Genomic DNA, 20,899 nt, shown 5'->3' with positions numbered 1-20,899 from the left:
TTCAGTGATGAACTACTTTCCAATAAGGGAGCAAGTACAATTACCTCAGCAAGTTCTTCTTTCCTCCCACTCACTTCTTTCATGAGAAACTCCTTCTCTAGAAAGGATCCATTCTTAGCAATGAATATCTTGCCTTCAGATTTGTGATAGAAGGTGTACCCAACAGTCTCCTTTGGGTATCCTATGAAGACACATTTCTCTGATTTGGGTTCGAGCTTATCAGGTTGAAGCTTTTTCACATAAGCATCGCAGCCCCAAACTTTAAGAAACGAGAACTTGGGTTTCTTGCCAAACCACAATTCATAAGGTGTCATCTCAACGGATTTAGATGGTGCCCTATTTAACGTAAATGCAGCCGTCTCTAAAGCATAACCCTAAAATGATAGCGGTAAATCAATAAGATACATCATAGATTGCACCATATCTAGTAAAGTACGATTACGACGTTCGGACACACCATTACGCTGTGGTGTTCCAGGTGGCATGAGTTGCGAAACTATTCCGCGTTGTTTCAAATCAAGACCAAACTCGTAACTCAAATATTCTCCTCCACGATCAGATCATAGAAACTTTATTTTCTTGTTATGATGATTTTCCACTTCACTCTAAAATTCTTTGAACTTTTCAAATGTTTCAGACTTATGTTTCATTAAGTAGATATACCCATATCTGATCAAATCATTTGTGAAGGTGAGAAAATAATGATATCCGCCGCGAGCCTCAATGTTCATTGGACCACATACATCAGTATGTATGATTTCCAATAACTCTGTTACTCGCTCCATTGTTCCGAAGAACGGAGTTTTAGTCATCTTGCCCATGAGGCATGGTTCGCAAGTACCAAGTGATTCATAATCAAATGATTCCAGAAGTCCATCAGAATGGAGTTTCTTCATGCGCTTTACACCAATATGACCCAAACGACAGTGCCACAAATAAGTTGCACTATCATTATCAACTCTGCATCTTTTGGCTTCAATACTATGAACATGTGTATCACTACTATCAAGATTTAGTAACAATAGACCACTCATCAAGGGTGCATGACCATAAAAGATATTACTCATATAAATAGAACAACCATTATTCTCTGATTTAAATGAATAACCGTCTCGCATCAAACAAGATCCAGATATAATGTTCATGCTCAACGCTGGCACCAAATAACAATTATTTAGGTCTGAAACTAATCCCGAAGGTAGATGTAGAGGTAGCGTGCCGACGGCGATCACATCGACTTTGGAAACATTTCCCACGCGCATCATCACCTCATCCTTAGCCAATCTTCGCTTAATCTGTAGCCCCTGTTTCGAGTTGAAAATATTAGCAATAGAACCAGTATCAAATACCCAGGTGCTACTGCGAGCATTAGTAAGGTACACATCAATAACATGTATATCAAATATACCTTTCATTTTGCCATCCTTCTTCTCCGCCAAATACTTGGGCCAGTTCCGCTTCCAGTGACCAGTACCTTTGCAGTAGAAGCACTCAGTCTCAGGCTTAGGTCCAGACCTGGGTTTCTTCACTTGAGCAGCAACTGGCTTGTTGTTCTTCTTGAAGTTCCCCTTCTTCCCTTTACCCTTTTTGTTGAAACTGGTGGTCTTGTTGACTATCAACACTTGATGCTCCTTCTTGATTTCTACCTCCGCAGCCTTTAGCATTGAGAAGAGCTCAGGAATCGTCTTATCCATCCCTTGCATATTATAGTTCATCACGAAGCTCTTGTAGCTTGGTGGCAGTGATTGAAGAACTCTGTCAATGACACTATCATCAGGAAGATTAACTCCCAGCTGCGTCAAGTGGTTGTGGTACCCAGACATTCTGAGTATATGTTCACTGACAGAAATATTCTCCTCCATTTTGCAGCTGTAGAACTTATTGGAGACTTCATATCTCTCAATCCGGGCATTTGCTTGAAATATTAACTTCAACTCCTGGAACATCTCATATGCTCCATGACGTTCAAAACGTCATTGAAGTCTCGGTTCTAAGCCGTAAAGCATGGCACACTGAACTATCGAGTAGTCATCAGCTTTGCTCTGCCAAGTGTTCACAACCATTTGGCGTTGCTCTAGCAGCAGGTTTATCACTTAGTGGTGCTTCCAGGACGTAATTCTTCTGTGCAGCAATGAGGATAATCCTCAAGTTACGGACCTAGTCTGTGTGGTTGCTACCATAATCTTTCAACTTAGCTTTCTCTAGGAACGCATTAAAATTCAACAAAACAACAGCACAAGCCATCTATCTACAATAACATAGACATGCAAAATACTATCATGTACAAAGTTCATGATAAATTAAAGTTCAATTAATCAAATTACTTAAGAACTCCCACTTAGATAGACATCTCTCTAATCATCTAAGTGATCCCGTGATCCATATCAACTAAACCATGTCCGGTCATCACGTGAGATGGAGTAGTTTTCAATGGTGAACATCACTATGTTGATCATATCTACTATATGATTCACGCTCGACCTTTCGGTCTCAGTGTTCCGAGGCCATATCTGCATATACTAGGCTCGTCAAGTTTAACCCGAGTATTCTGCGTGTGCAAAACTGGCTTGCATCCGTTGTATGTGAATGTAGAGCTTATGACACTCGATCATCACGTGGTGTCTTGGCACGATGAACTATAGCAACGGTGCATACTCAGGGAGAACACTTGTACCTTGAAATTTAGTGAGAGATCATCTTATAATGCTACTGCCGAACTAAGCAAAATAAGATGCATAAAGGATAAACATCACATGCAATCAATATAAGTGATATGATATGGCCATCATCATCTTGTGCCTTTGATCTCCATCACGAAAGCACCATCATGATCACCATCGTCACCGGCTTGACACCTTGATCTCCATCGAAGCATCATTGTCGTCTCGCCAACTATTGCTGCTACGACTATCGCTACTGCTTAGTGATAAAGCGAAGCAATTACATGGCGATTGCATTTCATACAATAAAGCGACAACCATTTGGCTCGTGCTAGTAGCCGATAACTATGTTATAAAACATGATCATCTCATACAATAAAATTTAGCATCATGTCTTGACCATATCACATCACAACATGCCCTGCAAAAACAAGTTAGATGTCCTCTACTTTGTTGTTGCAAGTTTTACGTGGATGCTACGGGCTGAGCAAGAACCATTCTTACCTACGCATCAAAAACCACAATGTGGTATAGTGATTGCTTTTTGAACTTCAGAAAGAACCCTACTCATTGAATCCGAATCAACTAAAGTTGGAGAAACTGACACCCACCAGCCACCTATGTGCGAAGCACGTCGGTAGAACCAGTCTCGCGTAAGTGTACGCGTAATGTCGGTCTGGGCCGCTTCATCCAACAATACCGCCGAATCAAGAAAAAACTAGTGATGGCAAGCAATATGTATATACCCACGCCCACAACTCCTTTGTGTTCTACTCGTGCATATAACATCTACGCATAGACCTGGCTCGGATTCCACTGTTTGGGAACACAGTAATTTCAAAAAAATTCCTACGCACATGCAAGATCTAACATGGTGATGCATAGCAACGAGAGGGGAAGAGTGTTGTCCACGTACCCTCGTATACCGTAAGCGGAAGCGTTATGAAGACGTGGTTGATGTAGTCGAACGTCTTCATGATCCGACCGATCCTAGCACCGAAGGTACGGAACCTCCGCGATCTGCACGCGTTTAGCTCGGTGACGTCCCATGAACTCTAGAACCAGCTCAGTGTCGAGGGAGAGTTTTGTCAGCACGACGGCGTGATGACGGTGATGATGAAGCTATCGAAACAGGGCTTCTCCTAAGCACTGCTAGATATGACCGAGGTAGATTATGGTGGAGGGGGGCACCGCACACGGCTAAGACAATGATCAACTTGTGTGTCTATGGGATGCCCCTTCCCCGGTATATAAAGGAGTGGAGGAGGGGGAGGGCCGGCCCTCTATGGCGCTCCCTAGGGGAGTCCTATTCCCGCCTGGAATAGGATTCCCCCCTTTCCAAGTAGGAGTAGGAGAGGAAGGACGAAGGAGAGAGGGAGGAAGGAAAGGGGGCCGGCCCCCCTCCCAATTCTGATTGGGCTTGGGAGGGCACCCCCTCCTAGGCCGCCTCCTCCTCTCTCCCACTAAGGCCCAATAAGGCCCATACACTCCCCGGGGGGTCCGATAACCTCTCAGTACTCTGGTTAATGCCCGAACTCACCCGGAACCATTCCGATGTCAAAAAATACTCATCCAATATATCGATCTTTATGTCTCGACCGTTTCGAGACTCCTCGTCATGTCCATGATCATATCCAGGACTCTGAACTAACTTCCCTACATCAAAACACATAAATTCATAATACCGACCGTCACCGAACGTTAAGCGTGCGGACCCTATGGGTTCGAGAACTATATAGACATGACCGAGACTCATCTCCGGTCAATAACCAATAGCGGAACCTGGATGCGCATATTGGTTCCTACATTATCTATGAAGATCTTTATCGGTCAAACCGCATAACAACATACGTTGTTCCCTTTGTCATCGGTATGTTACTTGTCTGACATTCGATCGTCGGTATCATCATACCTAGTTCAATGTCGGTACCGGCAAGTCTCTTTACTTGTTCCATAATACTACATCCCGTAACAAACTCGTTGGTTACATTGCTTGCAAGGCTTATAGTGATGTACATTACCGAGAGGGCCCAGAGATACCTCTCTGATACACGGAGTGACAAATCCTAATCTCGATCTATGCCAATTCAACAAACACCATCAGAGACACCTGTAGAGCATCTTTATAGTCACCCAGTTACGTTGTGACGTTTGATAGCACACTAAGTGTTCCTCCGGTATTCGGTAGTTGCATAATCTCATAGTCATAGGAACATGTATAAGTTATGGAGAAAGCAATAGCAGTAAACTAAATGATCATCGTGCTAAGCTAACGGATGGGTCAAGTCAATCACATCATTCTCTAATGATGTGATCCCGTTCATCAAATGACAACTCTTTGTCCATGGTTAGGAAACTTAACCATCTTTGATCAACGAGCTAGTCAAGTAGAGGCATACTAGTGACACTCTATTTGTCTATGTATTCACACATGTACTAAGTTTCCGGTTAATACAATTCTAGCATGAATAATAAACATTTATCATGATATAAGGAAATATAAATAAAAACTTTATTATTGCCTCTAGGGCATATTTCCTTCACATGCTACGGGAATCACAAACTTTAACACAAGTATTTCTCAAATTCACAATTACTTACTAGCATGACTCTAATATCACCGTCTTCATATCTCAATACAATCATAAGGAATCAAACTTCTCGTAGTATTCAATGCACTTTATATGGAAGTTTTTATTATATCCCTCTTGGATGCCTATCATATTAGGACTAAATTTATAACCAAAGCAAATTACCATCCTATTTAGAGACTCTCAAAATAATATAAGTGAAGCGTGAGAGTTCATCAATTTCTAGAAAATAAAACCAATATCGTGCTCTAAAAAGATATAAGTGAAGCATTAGAGCAAAATTGCCTAGCTCAAAAGATATAAGTGAAGCACATAGAGTATTCTAATAAATCACGATTCATGCGTGTCTCTCTTAAAAGGCGTGTACAGCAAGGATGATTGTGGAAAACTAAAAAAAGAATCAAGTTATACAAGACGCTCTAGGAAAAACACATATCATGTGGTGAATAAAACTATAGCCTCAAGTAAAGTTACCGATAGACGAAGACGAAAGAGGGGATGCCTTCCAGGGCATCCCCAAGCTTAGGCTCTTGGTTGTCCTTGAATATTACCTTGGGGTGCCTTGTGCATCCCCAAGTTTAGGCTCTTGCCACTCCTTATTCCATAGTCCATCAAATTCTTACCCAAAACTTGAAAACTTCACAACACAAAACTCAACAGAAGAACTCATAAGCTCTGTTAGTATAAGAAAATAAATCACCACTTTTGGCACTGTTGTGAACTAATTCTTTATTTATATTGGTGTAATATCTACTGTATTCCAACTTTTCCATGGTTCATACCCCCCCCCCCCCGATACTAGCCATAGATTCATTAAAAATAAGCAAACAACACATAGAAAACAGAATCTGTCAAAAATAGAACAGTCTTTAGTAATCTGGATATTTCGAATACTTCTGTAAATCCAAAAATTCTGAAAAATTAGGACAACCTAAGCAATTTGTCGTCAATACAATGGCGCTCCCACCCACCCTCCCACCCTCCGGTGACTCTCCTCGGTGATCTCCTAGTTCCTCCGGTAACTTTTGGATCTTCTCCACGCATTGGATTCGGTTTTCTCTCCTCTCTCTTCGGACCCATTTCTCTATGGGTTTGGATGGCGGTGCAACCCTGGATCTGGATTTTTCTCGTGGGGTGGCTTTCGCCGATGAGGTTTTTAGATCTTCTGGTCTTTCGATCCATCCTTTGGAGGGATCCCGTCCTTTTGTTCTTGTAGTCTCTTTCAGTCGGCATGATTTCCGGCTTGATGAAGATTCTGTGGCTGCGGCGCTTGAGGCAGCCCTAGGGGGTTCAGCAATTGATCTCATGGTCACATATGTCAAGGACAAGGTCTTTTCGTTTGTGGTGTCCTGTAAGGAGGTTGGTTTTCATATTGTTGATTCACGTTCTTACGCTTGCCCTCAGTTTAAATGTTATTTTCACCTTTGGGGCAATGGTGGCCCAAATTGGTGGCGTGAGTTCTTGATCTGGAAAAAGGAGTGTGATGCTGAATGGATTCTTGTTAGTCCTTCTAAGCGGCAAGCTGCTCTAGGTTTGTTGGCAATGCATAAGCCACCTGTCAAGTCTGCGATCAGATCTGCTAATCCTACTCGTAAAAAGCTTTCTTTCGCCACATTCCAGAATTATGATGTGTGCAAGGGATAACGCTATCCGGCTACTCAGGATTGTCTTGAGATGGTTTCTTTGTCTGGCTATGATCTTCCCCCAAAGGAACGCGTTGTGATCCACCCCCCGCCGCCGGTGGAGCTACAGTGGACGGTTGCCTCGCCGTCGATCACTTTTGGTACTGTCGTTCCTATCCGATCGCTTTCCCCGGAATCCCTACCTCCATCTCCGGCATGTCCTTCGGGTGGATTTGCTAATGATTCCAATGAAGCCATGTTGGGCCCCTCTGCCATGTTGGGCTCTTCTGATTCGGTGGTCACTGGTCCTTCACCCAACTATCTTCCCAAGCCAGGCTTTTCTCCGTTATGTGGCAGCCCAAGTGCTGTGGAGACCAATCCTTCTACAATTGGGCCTTCTAGCCCCACAACGTTACTGATCCCATCCACGCAAGAGGCTCAGGATGCTTTCGAGGCCATGGTCAATGACATGGTGGACCAAGTGTTGACATGTTCTCGTTGTTCTCTGGGGGGCCACTTGTCTGTCAGCTGCCCCTCCACCGTTGGATGTTTAGCGTGTGGTGATCCTCATCATTCAAGAAAAGACCGTGACTTTATTGCGATTGAAAAAGGTTTATGTTGGAAACGGAAGCGTCCCCCTATTTCGGATACGCCGGTCTCTCCTTGCTTGGGGAAGCGCGCACTGCCGCCACCTCTGCAGGCTTGCCCTATCACATCGCCATTAACCTGCCCGCAGTCTTGCACTCCGCGCACCCCATCTACTCTGCCTCCTCCAACACCCCCGCCTCCTTCATTGCCGCCTCCCATGGCAAACTTTGCCCTGGACCCGCAGCGATATGTGCCGGTGGGTCATCACATCATTGACGGAGGTGTTCATCGCCTTCCTCGTACCTTCCTCTCGCCTCCATCGCCCATTGTTCGTTCGCATGAGAGCTTCATGATTGCTGAGGTGATGCCGGCGCCACCCTTGCATCAGATGGGTCAGGTACGTGAGCAGGTGGTGGAGCTTATCAACCACATGGGTTTTCATGTCCGCTCTCCTCAACCATGGATTTCTGGAGTGGGTCTGTTTGAGGTCAGGGATGCTGGTGAGCGTTTTGCTTTGATTCAACTACCCCCTCAAGATCTTGGTCAGGATTCATTTGTTCGCTTTATGAAGCATGACCACGGAGAGGGTTTTCGGGGGGTTCAAGGCTTTCGTGAAGGATGTTTGATGTTCTTAGGTGTCCCCCTAGATCTCCGTAATACTGAGAATTTGAGGGCTGCTGTTAATACCTTTGGACAGTTCCATCATTGGATTAGTGATGATCCATATTTCGTCCGATCTATTGTGTTTGCCTCCTTCCCTGAGGATATTCTGGTTCCCAGGGACGTGCTGTTCTCTGATTATGCTGCTTGGGGTGGTGCTAAGGTTTCTTGGACAGCGCCTTGTTATATTTTAGGAGCCAATTTTGCTGAGCAAATGCCACAAGACGAAGATCCCATGCCTCTTGACGGCAATCCTCACCCCATGCCTGGTCACTTAATCCATGAAGATAATATCTTCGCTCTTCTGCCTTACCCTGCTCTTGGGTGGAACGATGTGCCGCCTCCTCCGCCTCCTATGGATGATAATCAGGGTGCTGGTTGGGGTTGGCATGCCAATCAGCAGGATGATCAGGTGGACCCAGTGCAAGTGGAGCTTGCTCCTGATCAGGAGTCTATGGTCATTAACCAGCAGGAGTTCTCGGGCTCTGTTAGTCAGTCGGTAGAGGAAGTTCAGGCTGATCCTATGTTACCAAATGTGGCGATCGTACAAGATCCAGCTGTGATTTTGAAAATTCCGGACGATATTGGAGACAATGCTTTGGATGCTTAGCTTGATATTGTACCAGTGGAGCCAGTTCTTGGCCAGGGTGATCTTCAAATTGGTATTCAGCATGCTGTGGATGTGGATGAAAATGTCATTCAGATAGATGTGCCACCTGTTGATCCTGATGCCTTGGCTATAGTGCCGTTCCAGCCTTCAGATCTTATTGTTGGTAGAGTGCAGGTTGTTTATGGTCCACCATTACCTCCTGAAATGGCCTGGAGACGAACTTTTGATACTCTGTTGGGGCGCTGCACTACTCTTCAGGTTCCAAAGCCGGTCATGCAGTCTCCTTTTGGGCAACTGGTTCTTTCCAAGAGATCGTGGTCTATGGCTTTTGAGAACATCCATTGGGTTTCTGACATTATCATTGATGATTTGTTCAGCATGGTTACCCCTCTGTCTGCTTCCCCACCTCCTAGGGGAATTGCTCGTGATCTTTTTCCTGACAACCAGATGGAGTTGGAGCAGGACACAGGCCTGCAGTTTTCGTCTGCTTCTGATGGGCAGTTCTCCTTTTTGGCTCCTTCTTTGAAGAAGAAGAAGGCCCCCAAGCGCAGTTATACTCCTGTTGTCGACTCTGAACTGCGTCGCTGCACCCGTAGTTCTGCAAAAAGAGATGGTTTCAAGCCAGTGTTTCAAGCCTTGCCTATGGTTGAACCTAAGAAAAAGAAGCCCCGCTCCAAGCCACTGACGGATGATGGTCCTGCTAGTCGCATGCCCTCGGTGCCACCTCCAACACCTATTCGTCATATTCAGCAAATTGGAGCGGATCTGGGGATCTCTGCTGATAAACTGTCTGTGGATGCGCTTATGGCGGATCCTTCTTCTGCCAAGAACAAGTCATCCCATGATTAGTCCGTGCTATTCAACCGGGGTGTGGTCGACCCATAACTGGACTAGTTATCGTAGGATTTATTTCCATAATTTGTCTTCGGGACTTGTATGCTTTCGTTGTCCTTGCAAACTCCTTTTGTTTGGCGTTGCTACATGTCTGAAATGCTCTATGTGCTGCCTGCTATGTGGGTATGCTGTTAAACTTGTAACCTCTATGCTCAATGGATATTCGGTCTACTAGAAGTTGGCGGGTTATGTGTTGGAATGTTCGGGGCTTAAATTCTGATGATCGTCAGCTTGCTGTTCGTAATAAAGTGGATGAAAGTCGGGCTTCTGTTATCTGTCTGCAAGAAACGAAAATGGAGTATATGGACTCCAGAACTGTCAGGAAATTTTGCCCTTCTCGTTTTGACTCTTTTGCTTATAGCCCTTCTATTGGGGCCTCGGGCGGAATTGTTGTGTTATGGAACTCCTCTATCCTTATAGGGAGATTGATTGAGGTCAAGCAGTTTGGCGTAATTGTGCACTTTACGTCCAAACATAACAATGAACAATGGACGCTTGTTACGGTCTATGGACCATGTCGTGGCCAGGCAAGGGATGATTTTGTGGACTGGCTTTATAACCTTTCCATCCCTGACTCTGAAAATTGGCTTATTTTGGGAGACTTTAATTTTATTCGATCAACTAAGAACAGGAACTTACCTGGTGGGGATGCTAATGATATCTTCATTTTTAATGAGATTATTGGCCATCTTGGCTTGCTTGAGTTGCCTATAAAAGGGAGATCCTTCACTTGGTCGAATATGCAGGATAATCCTCTACTAGAGCAGCTTGATTGGTTTTTCACTTCCTCAAACTGGATCACTTGTTACCCCTCCACCCAGGTGTTGCCTCTGGCTAGGACTGCTTCAGATCATGTGCCTTGTGTGGTAGCCATCAACACTTCCATCCCTAAATGTAACATTTTCCGCTTTGAAAATTATTGGGTGGAGCTGCAGGGTTTTATGGACTGTGTGTCTTCCTCATGGTCTTCTTCTTCTAGCAAAACCAACATCTCAGCCAAGATTGCTGGCAAATTTAAGTCCTTGAGGAGGGATCTTAAGAGTTGGCACATGAATGTTTCCAAAATGAAATTATTAATTGCTAAATGTAATAGGGTGGTTCTCATTTTGGATTGTTTGGAGGAATTGAGGCCACTTTATAGGCATGAGTTCAACTTTCGTACTCTGGTCAAGTTGCACTTGGAGCATCTGCTGCACCTTCAGTTTCTGTATTGGAAGAAGAGGTGCACTATAAGATCTATTAAAGTTGGTGAGGAGAACACTAAATTCTTTCATGCCATGGCTTCTGAAAGGTTTCGGCATAACTCCATTGTTTCTCTGCGTTTGGATGATGGTACAGTTGTCTCTGATCATGAGCAAATGGCTGCTGCTCTTTGGCAAAATTTCAAGAACAGGATGGGTACTAGTCATGGTATTGACATGTGTTTTGATAATTCTTCCATCATGCATAGAGTTCAGGGTCTTGACTCCCTCACTAAGACGTTCTCCAAGGAGGAGATGGATAATATTGTTAAAAGCATTCCCATTGATAAGTCTCCTGGGCCTGATGGCTTTAATGGGCTATTTTTTAAGAAGTGTTGGTCGATAATCAGTAAGGATTTCTATGAGTTGGCTTCTGCTTTTCATGAGGGGTCTGTGAATCTGGAGAATATCAATTATTCTTATATCACCCTGGTCCCTAAGAAGAGATCCCCTGAGTCTGTTAATGATTTTAGGCCTATCTCTCTTTCTAGTATGGGGGTGAAGTTTCTTTCTAAGATGGCTGCTAACAGGCTGCAGCAAGATATCACAAGATGTTTGCATAAAAACCAATATGGTTTTATCAAATCCAGAACCATTCAAGACTGTGTTGCTTGGACTTTTGAATATTTGCACCAATGTCATCAGTCAAAGAGACCCATTGTCATTCTAAAGCTGGATTTTGAGAAAGCTTTTGATTCCATTGAACATGAGGCCATTCTTCAAATTTTGAGGCACAAGGGTTTTAATGATAAGTGGATCTTCTGGGTTAAACAGTTTTTGGCTTCTGGAACTTCCTCTGTTCTACTTAACGGAGTTCCTGGGAAACAATTTGCTTGTAAAAAAGGAGTTAGGCAGGGTGACCCTCTTTCTCCACTCCTGTTTGCCATTGCTGCAGATCTATTGCAATCAGTGGTAAATGATATGCATCAGAAAGGACTGTTACAGCTCCCTATTCCATGCCATGATAAGGAATATCCAATTATACAGTATGCTGATGACACACTCATTATTATGCCTGCTGAGGAAGCTCAACTGCTCTCCTTGAAGAAAATGCTACTTCTCTTCTCTAAGTCCACTGGACTGCATGTTAACTATCATAAGTCTTCCATTCTTCCTATCAATGTGGATTCTGTGGAGATTGCCAGACTTGCTGCTGTATTTGGTTGTGTGGTTGGCACCCTTCCTTTTACTTATCTTGGGCTTCCTGTGGGAATTACAAAACCTAAGATATTGGACTTAATGCCACTGGTGGATAGTATGGAAAGGAAGCTTTCTGTTAGCTCTTCCTTCCTTGCTCATGGTGGGCGACTGCAGTACCTAATCTCTGCCCTTTCTTCTGTGCCAATTTTTTTCCTGTGTAGTCTGGATTTGCCTCCTGGCATTTTAAAGCAGCTTGAACGAATACAGAGGCAATGTCTTTGGAGGAAGTATGGACAAGATTCTGGTCAGTCCTTGGCTGCTTGGGGTTTGGTTTGCAGACCAAAGAACAAAGGAGGCTTGGGTATTTTGAATCTAAAGCTGCAGAATGAGGCTCTGCTCCTTAAACATGCTAGCAAATTCTACAATAAAGTTGATGTGCCCTGGGTCCAGCTCATCTGGAACACTTATTATCATGATAGGGTTCCTCATGCTACCATCATTTGTGGCTCTTTCTGGTGGCGAGATATCTGCAAGTTAATGGATAAATTCAGGATGGTCAGTGCAGTACATGTTAATAAGGGGGACACTATCCTATTTTGGTCTGATCCCTGGTCTTTGGGGGACACTAATATTCCTCTTGAGTAGAGGTTTGCTAGGCTTTTTTCATTTGCCATTGATCCCCTAATTTCTGCTGCTGAGGTTTTTGATTTGACTGATCTCACCTCCTTATTCCATTTACCACTCTCTGAGAGAGCCTTTGGAGAGTTACAGACTTTACAAAATCTGCTGCTGCTCTCAAACCACGATCCTCAGCTTAATGATACATGGGTGTGGAAGGAGGATGGCAAGGGATATTCTGCCAAGAAATACTATTCTTTCTTGCATAAACACATTGTGCCCAACCCACTCTTATCCTGGGTGTGGGCTAGCTGTTGCACTATGAGAATTAAGTTCTTTGCTTGGATGCTGATTATGGATAGGCTGAACACTCAGGATATGCTGGAGAGAAGGCACTGGAATGTATCTGATTCTAACTTATGTGTTCTATGTCCAACACAAGCTAAAGAGGATAGAGATCATCTGTTCTTTCAATGTAATTTCAGTTGTAGGGTCTGGAATTATCTTCAAATCAACTGGATGGCTGGAGATGATATGATTGCCATTGCTTATCATGCTAGACGAGACTTTGCTAAGCCTTTCTTCTCTGAAGTGGTTTTCCTAGCATGCTGGAACATCTGGAATGTCAGGAATGACAGGGTTTTTAGGAATATCCCACCATCTTTTCGTAGATGGAGGTCTTCTTTTATTTTAGACATTTCCCTCCTGGTTCATAGAATTAGGCCTAAGTTCAAGGAGGATTTGCTTAGATGGATTTCCTTTTTGCCTCCTTGAGGTGAGTCCCATGCTTTCTTTCTTTTTCTTTTTGGGTCTGTTAGACCTTGTAAATTGTGTACTTTTGTAACCTTTTCTTGTGGAGCAATAAAATTACTGTGGGGTCTATACCCTACAGTTTCAGGTTAAAAAAAACCTAAGCAATTTGTTTATTAATCTTCTGCAAAAAGAATCAATATTTTATCACGCTTGTGTTAAAAAATTAGAATTGTTTTCCTTAGCGCAAAAGTTTTTGTTTTTCAGCAAGATCAAATCAACTATCACCGTAAGCTATCCCAAAGGTCTTACTTGGCACAAACACTAATTAAAACACAAAACTACATCTAACTAGAGGCTATATGAATTATTTATTGCAAAACAGAACCTAAAAAGAAAAAGCAAAAACAAAAAAAATTGGGTTGCCTCCCAACAAGCGCTATTGTTTAATGCCCTTAGCTAGGCATTGATAATTTCGATGACACTCACATGAAAGATAGCAATTGAAACACGAAGAGAGCATCATGAAACATGTGACAGACAAGTTTAAGTCTAACATGCTTCCTATGCATAGGGATTTTATAAGCAAACAAATTATAAAGACAAGGAAAAACTACCATATGCAAGGAAGAGGAAAGAAACAATAGCAATCTCAACATAACGAGAGGTAATTTTGTAACATGAAAATTTCTACAGCCATATTTTACTCTCTCTCATAATAATTACATGTAGGATCATAAGCAAATTCAACAATATAACTATCACATAAAATTTTCTCAACATGATCCACATGCATGCAAAGTTGACACTCTTCCGAAATAGTGGGATTATCATAAAATACAGCCATGACCTCTCCGAACCCACTTGTATCAAAAACTTCATACGATTGAACATTATCCAAATATGTGGGATCTAAAGTTGGCACTTTTCCAAACCCACTTTCAATATTATTGTAAACATTATTATCAATCTCACATTCATCATGGGGAGTAAATAAATTTTCAAGATCGTAAGAAGAATCACCCCAATCATGACATTGCAACAAGTAGTGGACATAGCAAAACTAGCACCCCCAAGCTTAGGGTTTTGCATATCATTAACACAATTTACATTAATAGAATTTATAATAACATCATTGCAATCATGATTTTCATTGAAGGAACTGTCATGAATCACTTCACAAATTTCATCACAATTTTAGATTCGCGAATTTCAAGCAAAACTTCATAAAGATAATCTAGTGCACGCAACTCACTAGCAATTGGTTCATCATAATTGGATCTCTTAAAAAGATTAGAAAGTGGATGAGGATCCATAAACTCTTTGCTTCTGATTTTTAATAAACACACAATTATACCAAGCAAACGAGCAAACAAACCAAGTAAGACATAAGGGCAAATGAAAAGACGAATGGAAGAAGGGCGAAGAAAAGGGAAAATCTTTTCGAAAATCGTTTAGAAGTGGGGAGAGGAAAACGAGAGGTGAATGGCGAATAATGTAATGCAAGAGATGGGAGTTTATGATGGGTACTTGATATGTCTTGATTTGGTATAGATCTCCCCGGCAACGGCGCCAGAAATTCTTCCTGCTACTTCTTGAGCTTGCGTTGGTTTTTCCCTTGAAGAGGAAAGGGTGATGCAGCAAAGTAGATTAAGTATTTCCCTCAGTTTGAGAACCAAGGTATCAATCCAGTAGGAGACAACGCACAAGTCACCAAAAACCTGCACTAACAATCAAACAAACCCAACGCGATAAAGGGGTTATCAATCCCTTCACGGTTACTTGCAAAAGTGAGATCTAATAGATATAGATAAATGGTAAAGTAAATATTTTTGGTATTTTTGGTTTATAGATCAGAAAGTAAAAGATTGCAAAGGAAGTAAATCGTAAGCTAATATGATGGATCGGAAACTTATATGATGGAAAATAGAAACTTATATGATGGAAAATAGACCCGGGGGCCATAGGTTTCACAAGAGGCTTCTCTCAAGATAGAAAATATTACGGTGGGTGAACAAATTACTGCCGAGCAATTGATAGAAAAGCGCAAAGTTATGGCGATATCTAAGGCAATGATCATGAATATAGGCATCACGTCCATGTCAAGTAGACCGAAACGATGTTGCATCTACTACTATTACTCCACACATCGACCGCTATCCAGCATGCATCTAGAGCATTAAGTTCATAAAGAACGGAGTAACGCATTAAGCAAGATGACATGATGTAGAGGAATTAACTCAAGCAATATGATCAAAACCCCATCTTTTTATCCTTGATGGCAATAATACAGATGTGCCTTGCTTCCCCTACTGTCACTGGGAAAGGACACCGCAAGATTGAACCCAAATCTAAGCACTTCTCCCATTGCAAGAAAAACCAATCTAGTTGGCCAAACCAAATCGATAGTTCGAAGAGACCTGCAAAGATATCAAATCATGCATATAAGAATTCAGAGAAGATTCAAATAATATTCATAGATAAGCTGATCATAAATCCACAATTCATCGGATCTTGGCAAACACACCGCAAAAAAGTATTACATCGAATAGATCTCCAAGAACATCGAGGAGAACATGGTATTGAGAATCAGAGAGAGAGAGAATAAGGCATCTAGCTACTAGCTATGGACCCATAGGTCTGTGGTAAACTATTCACACTTCATCGGAAGGGAAATGGTGTTGATGTAGAGGCCCTCCGTGATTGAATCCCCCTCCGGCAGGACGCCGAAAAAGGCCCCTAGATGGGATCTCATGGGTAGAGAAGGTTGCGGTAGTGGAAAAGTGTTTTCGTGGCTCTCTCTGTTGGTTTTGAGATATACAAGAATATATAGGCGAAGAAACTAGGTCGGTGGAGTCACGAGGGGCCCACAAGGGTGGGGGCGCGCCCTACCCCCCTAGGCGCACCCTCCGTCCTTGTGGCTGCCTCGTGGCTTCTCTGACTTGCACTCCAAGTCCTCTGGATGTTTTCTGGTCCAAGAAAAATCATCACGAAAGTTTTATTCTGTTTGGTATTCCTTTTCTGTGAAACTCTAAAACAAGGGAAAACCGGAATTGGCACTGGGCTCTAGGTTAATAGGTTAGTCCCAAAAATAATATAAAATAGCATATTGTGCATATAAAACATCCAAAACAGATAATATAATAGTATGGAACAATCAAAAATTATAGGTACGTTGCTGACGTATCAGAGAATTGCTTATAGATTTTTAGTGGTTAAATATGAGGTGCCTAATATGCATGTTGATTGGAATCTGGTGATGCAATATTTTTTGAGAATATGTTTCATATGAAAGATATGCATATCATTGCTAGAATTTCCTGTGAGATATTTTCCGAATATAGGTCCTCTGATGAGTTTTTTTTGAACAACCACACGAGGAAGTCCTTGAAAAGGATGACAATGAAGATCATGTGAGGAGTAAGAGACAAAATATTGCAAAATGCTTTGGCAATGATTTCATTTTGTACCTTCTGGATGAGACTCCCCGTCTATTGCACATGCATATGTATCTCCTGATGCAGATGACTGGAAGGAAGTTGTCCATAATGAGATAGGCTCAATTCTTTTTAATAGTACTTGGGAGCAAACTGAACGTTCCTATTGTTGCAAACGTGCGGGGTGTAAGTGGGTGTTCAAAAAGAAGCTTAGGCCATATGATACTATTGAAAAGTACAAGGCATGTCTTGTGGCCAAGGGCTACACTCAAAAAGAAGGTGAAGATTACTTCGACACCTATTCATCCATCACTACACTAATCACCATCCGGGTACTACTTTCCTTGGCTGCCTCCTATGGTCTTATTGCTCATAAAATGGACATAAAGACATCTTTCATAAATGGAGAGTTCGAAGAGGAAATCTATATGTATCAACCATGTGGGTTTGTAGTAAAGGGTGAAGAGAGAAAGGTGTGCAAGTTGTTAAAATATTGTATGGTCTGAAACAGGCTCCTAAGAAGTGGCACGAGAAGTTTGACAAAACTCTCACTTATGCAGCCTTTGTCATTAATGAGGTTGATAGATGTGTTTACTATCGCCATGGCGAGGGAGATGGTGTTATATATTATGTTTGTATGTGAATGACATACTAATCTTTGGTACAAACATTGATGTGATCAATGATGTCAAGCCATTTCTATCAATGAACTTTGATATGAAAGATGTGAGAGAAGCTGATGTGATTCTAAACATCAAACTGATAAAGGATGAGAGTGGAATTACTCTAACACAATCTCACTATGTTGGGAAGGCCATGAGCCATTTCACTTTTATGGGTAGCAAGACTTCTCCAACACGTTATGATCCTAGTGTGACACTCAGAAAGCACAAGGAAAAAAATGAGAGATCAATGAAGATACTCTCAAATTGTCAGTTCACTCATGTACTTAGCTAGCGCAACTAGGCCAAATATCTTTTTTGCTGTGAGAAACTGAGTAGGTTCATGTCCAACCTAGGTGATGACCATTGGCATGCACTAGAAAGGGTCTTGCATTATCTAAGAGGTATTATGAGTTATGGAATTCCTTATTCAGGGCACCCCTGCTGTGCTTGCAGGATATGATAATTGGAACTGGATTTCTGATATTGATGGGCTCTACGCTACAAGCAGGAGGCGTAGAACCCCAGTTGCTTGAGTTTCTCATTGTGAGGAAGAGGAAAATGATTCGTGAGTTGGTTGTGGCGTGGGAAACCTTCAAGCACACGTTGATCCGAGCCACTTAGAAACCTATATGATCAATGAAACATCTTAATTAATGGGTGTTTTTATAACCCAATCACTAGACTTAACGACGTCCCAGTCAAGTGACATCACCATAGCTATAGTGTCACGAGTGGCACGGCTAGATGCTACAACTGAAAACAAAAAATATTGCAAGCAAGACAATAGACGCTACAATCGTTGTGACTATATGCTGCAACCATCAATGGCGAATGTTGTGACTGATGGGATGACATGCCACAACCGAAAAGGGCAGATGTTGTGTCAGTGAGACGAGATGCTACAACCAGTGACAAAAAATGTTGCAAGCAGGCTACAAGCAACACAATAGACGCTACAACCGCTGGGACTATATGCTGCAAGCCGCAACTATCAATGGCGGATGTCGTGACTGATGGGACGACGTGCTACAGTCGACGAGGGCAGATGTTGGTGTCCGGTGAGACAAGATGCTAGAATCAGTAAGACATATGCTGCAACCAGTAGGAAGATATGTTGCAAATAGTGGTACAAAATGCTGGAGGTCCTTTGAATGGTGCTCAGTCCAGGACAAATCTTCATGCAAAGATCGGCTATGCAGTCGACTGAGACTTAGTTAAATCTCGGTCGACAGAGTTTTAGCAAACTCGTTAATTTGTACCTTTGTAAATATATTTTCAAATTGCTCTACTAGTACTAGTCACAAGTTACAAAGCAAAGAACAACCGACGAAGTACCGGAGCACACAACGCAAGAAGAGAGCCTCATCTACGGAATGGGCCGCGCCATCTCTTCTAACCATTTCTTACTTCGTCAGTAATTTAAGCTCTTGTATGTCGGGAGGCATTAGCATTGGCAGAGGACCTCAATTTGCAATAGTTCATCATTGCCTTGGATTGCAAGCAAGTTGTCTCAGACATTTCTAAGGGGGTCAGAGGCCGGTATGGCGCTATCATTAGTGAAATAAATCTCAAAGCTACTATGTTTAATTGTAAGTTTGGGTTTGAGGGTCGTGCCGCTAACTATGAGGCACATAGATTAGCTAAATTTGCTCTTTCTCAGGGTCCGGAATGCCACATGTGGTTTGGGAATCCCCATGACCCTTCTTGTATCCCACTTCATGTGTATTTTGGTGACGAATAAATTGTTTTTCACCCCTAAAAAAAGCAGTTTAAGCTCTTGTACGGTTTAAGGGCATCGGTCAGCAAAGTTTGCTTCTTTCATGAACATTTTTTCTTGCATGAACAGATAAGCAAACTCGGGCAAAGTTCCAAAGTCATGAACAATTTTGCTTGCATGAGCAGATAAGCAAATTTATTTATTTTTCAGACAAAGATAAGCAAATTCATGCAAAGCTCCAACTTCATCGACACGCATTTCATCACCATGTCCCAACATGCATTCACGCCTCGTCTCTGCTCTCTGCTTTCTTGAGGCTCGCCAGCTAGAGCCTCACGTCGCGGAGCCCGTTCTGCTTCCCGGACGAGCGGAGCAGCTCCTCCGCCGTGACGGTCCTGTAGCGCGGCGGGCCACCCCCGTCCGCCACCACCGGGGCGCACACGGTCGCTCCCTTGGCCCTGAAGAAGCACGCCACCGACATCCGGGGCCCCACGCTGTTGGCCACCACGCGGTGCGCGACGCTCCTGAACCTGTCGTTGGACACCAGCTGCAGGAAGTCGCCGACGTTCACCACCAGCGCCCCCGGCACCGCCGGCACGTCGGCCCACGCGGCGGACACGTTCCCTTCGCCGTCCTCGACGTCCGTGAGCACCTGGAGGCCGCCGACCCCGTCCTGGAGCAGCACGGTGAGGAAGCCGGGGTCGTTGTGCCTGACGGCGCCCAGCGTCAGGTGCGGCTCCGGGCACGCCGGGTAGTAGTGGCCGGCGACGCTGAGCGTCCCCAGGCAGCCGGCCTCCTCCTCCAGGTACCCGCGCCGCACGCCCAGGGCCTCCGACAGCAGCTCGAAGAGCGCGCGCCCCAGCATCCGTATCTGCGCCGTGTACTTGGGCGCGACGCCCCGGCACGCCGGCGGGAGGACCTCCTCCTCCTCGCCCGCCGCCAGCCGGTCCACGTCGTCCATGTAGATGGTGTCGCGCCACTTGCCCACCAGGGTCCGGAAGAGGTCGGCGTTGCAGTTGTAGCGCACGCGCCGCGCGGCGTCCCGCGTGTAGTAGGGCGCCTTGGCCTCCGCGGGCTCCTCGTTGAACCGCCGCACCGCCGCCAGCATCCCCGACATGGCCGCCTCCGGCACGCCGTGGTTCACCAGCTGGAAGAAGCCCGCCGTCCGCGCCGCCTCCCTCACCGCGGCGACCACCTCCGAGCGGGGACCCGAGAGGTCGACGACCGGGATGGCGGCGACCTTGGTGCACTGGGGGAGCGGGTCGGGAGGGTGGCGGAAGATGTCCGGGACGGCCTTGACGCCGGCGTCCACGAGGCCCTTCACGCCGGCCTTGGTCTCGTCGAAGGCCTTGAGGGCGGCGAGGCGGTCGGAGGCCATGGTGGATGGATGGATGAACTCACGCGAATCAGGCCAGCTAGCTAGCACGGCCGGTGCACTCACGCTTCACGGAGTACTTGTACCCGTGGACGACGAGCCGGTGGGTGGGCGATGGATCCATCGTCGGCTCCATCGTCCATGTGGAGTACTGCACGCCCGGGCAGCTGGTGTGGACCGGTGGACGTGGACGGATCACATGCGATCTGCATGCCTTGTCTCCATCGTTGCCGCGTAGACATGCATGCATGCACGCACCAATCGTGCGCTTGCGTACCCGCCATGGCCGCCACCTAGTATTGGCACGGGTGGCGCCGTCGATTTGGAATCT

General features: G+C 44.3%; 1 protein-coding gene across 1 annotated transcript; it reads right to left on the bottom strand.

Annotated features, from left to right (window-relative positions):
* Positions 1–19,353: 19,353 nt before the first annotated feature.
* LOC123148887 (DIBOA-glucoside dioxygenase BX6) lies at positions 19,354–20,689 on the bottom strand. The gene has a single exon (XM_044568406.1). The coding sequence runs from the start codon at positions 20,569–20,571 to the stop codon at positions 19,519–19,521; it is 1,053 nt and encodes a 350-aa protein (XP_044424341.1). The 5' UTR covers positions 20,572–20,689; the 3' UTR covers positions 19,354–19,518.
* Between the last annotated feature and the right edge of the window lie 210 nt (positions 20,690–20,899).

This window comes from Triticum aestivum, chromosome 7A, assembly GCF_018294505.1.
Source record: "Triticum aestivum cultivar Chinese Spring chromosome 7A, IWGSC CS RefSeq v2.1, whole genome shotgun sequence".
Taxonomy (NCBI): Eukaryota; Viridiplantae; Streptophyta; class Magnoliopsida; order Poales; family Poaceae; genus Triticum; species Triticum aestivum.
This window is presented reverse-complemented; position numbering and strand designations above follow the sequence as displayed.

What these genes read in the sequence shown, in the direction of transcription:
- LOC123148887 (XM_044568406.1), bottom strand. Translation starts at nt 20,571, where the DNA reads ATGGCCTCCGACCGCCTCGCCGCCCTCAAGGCCTTCGACGAGACCAAG.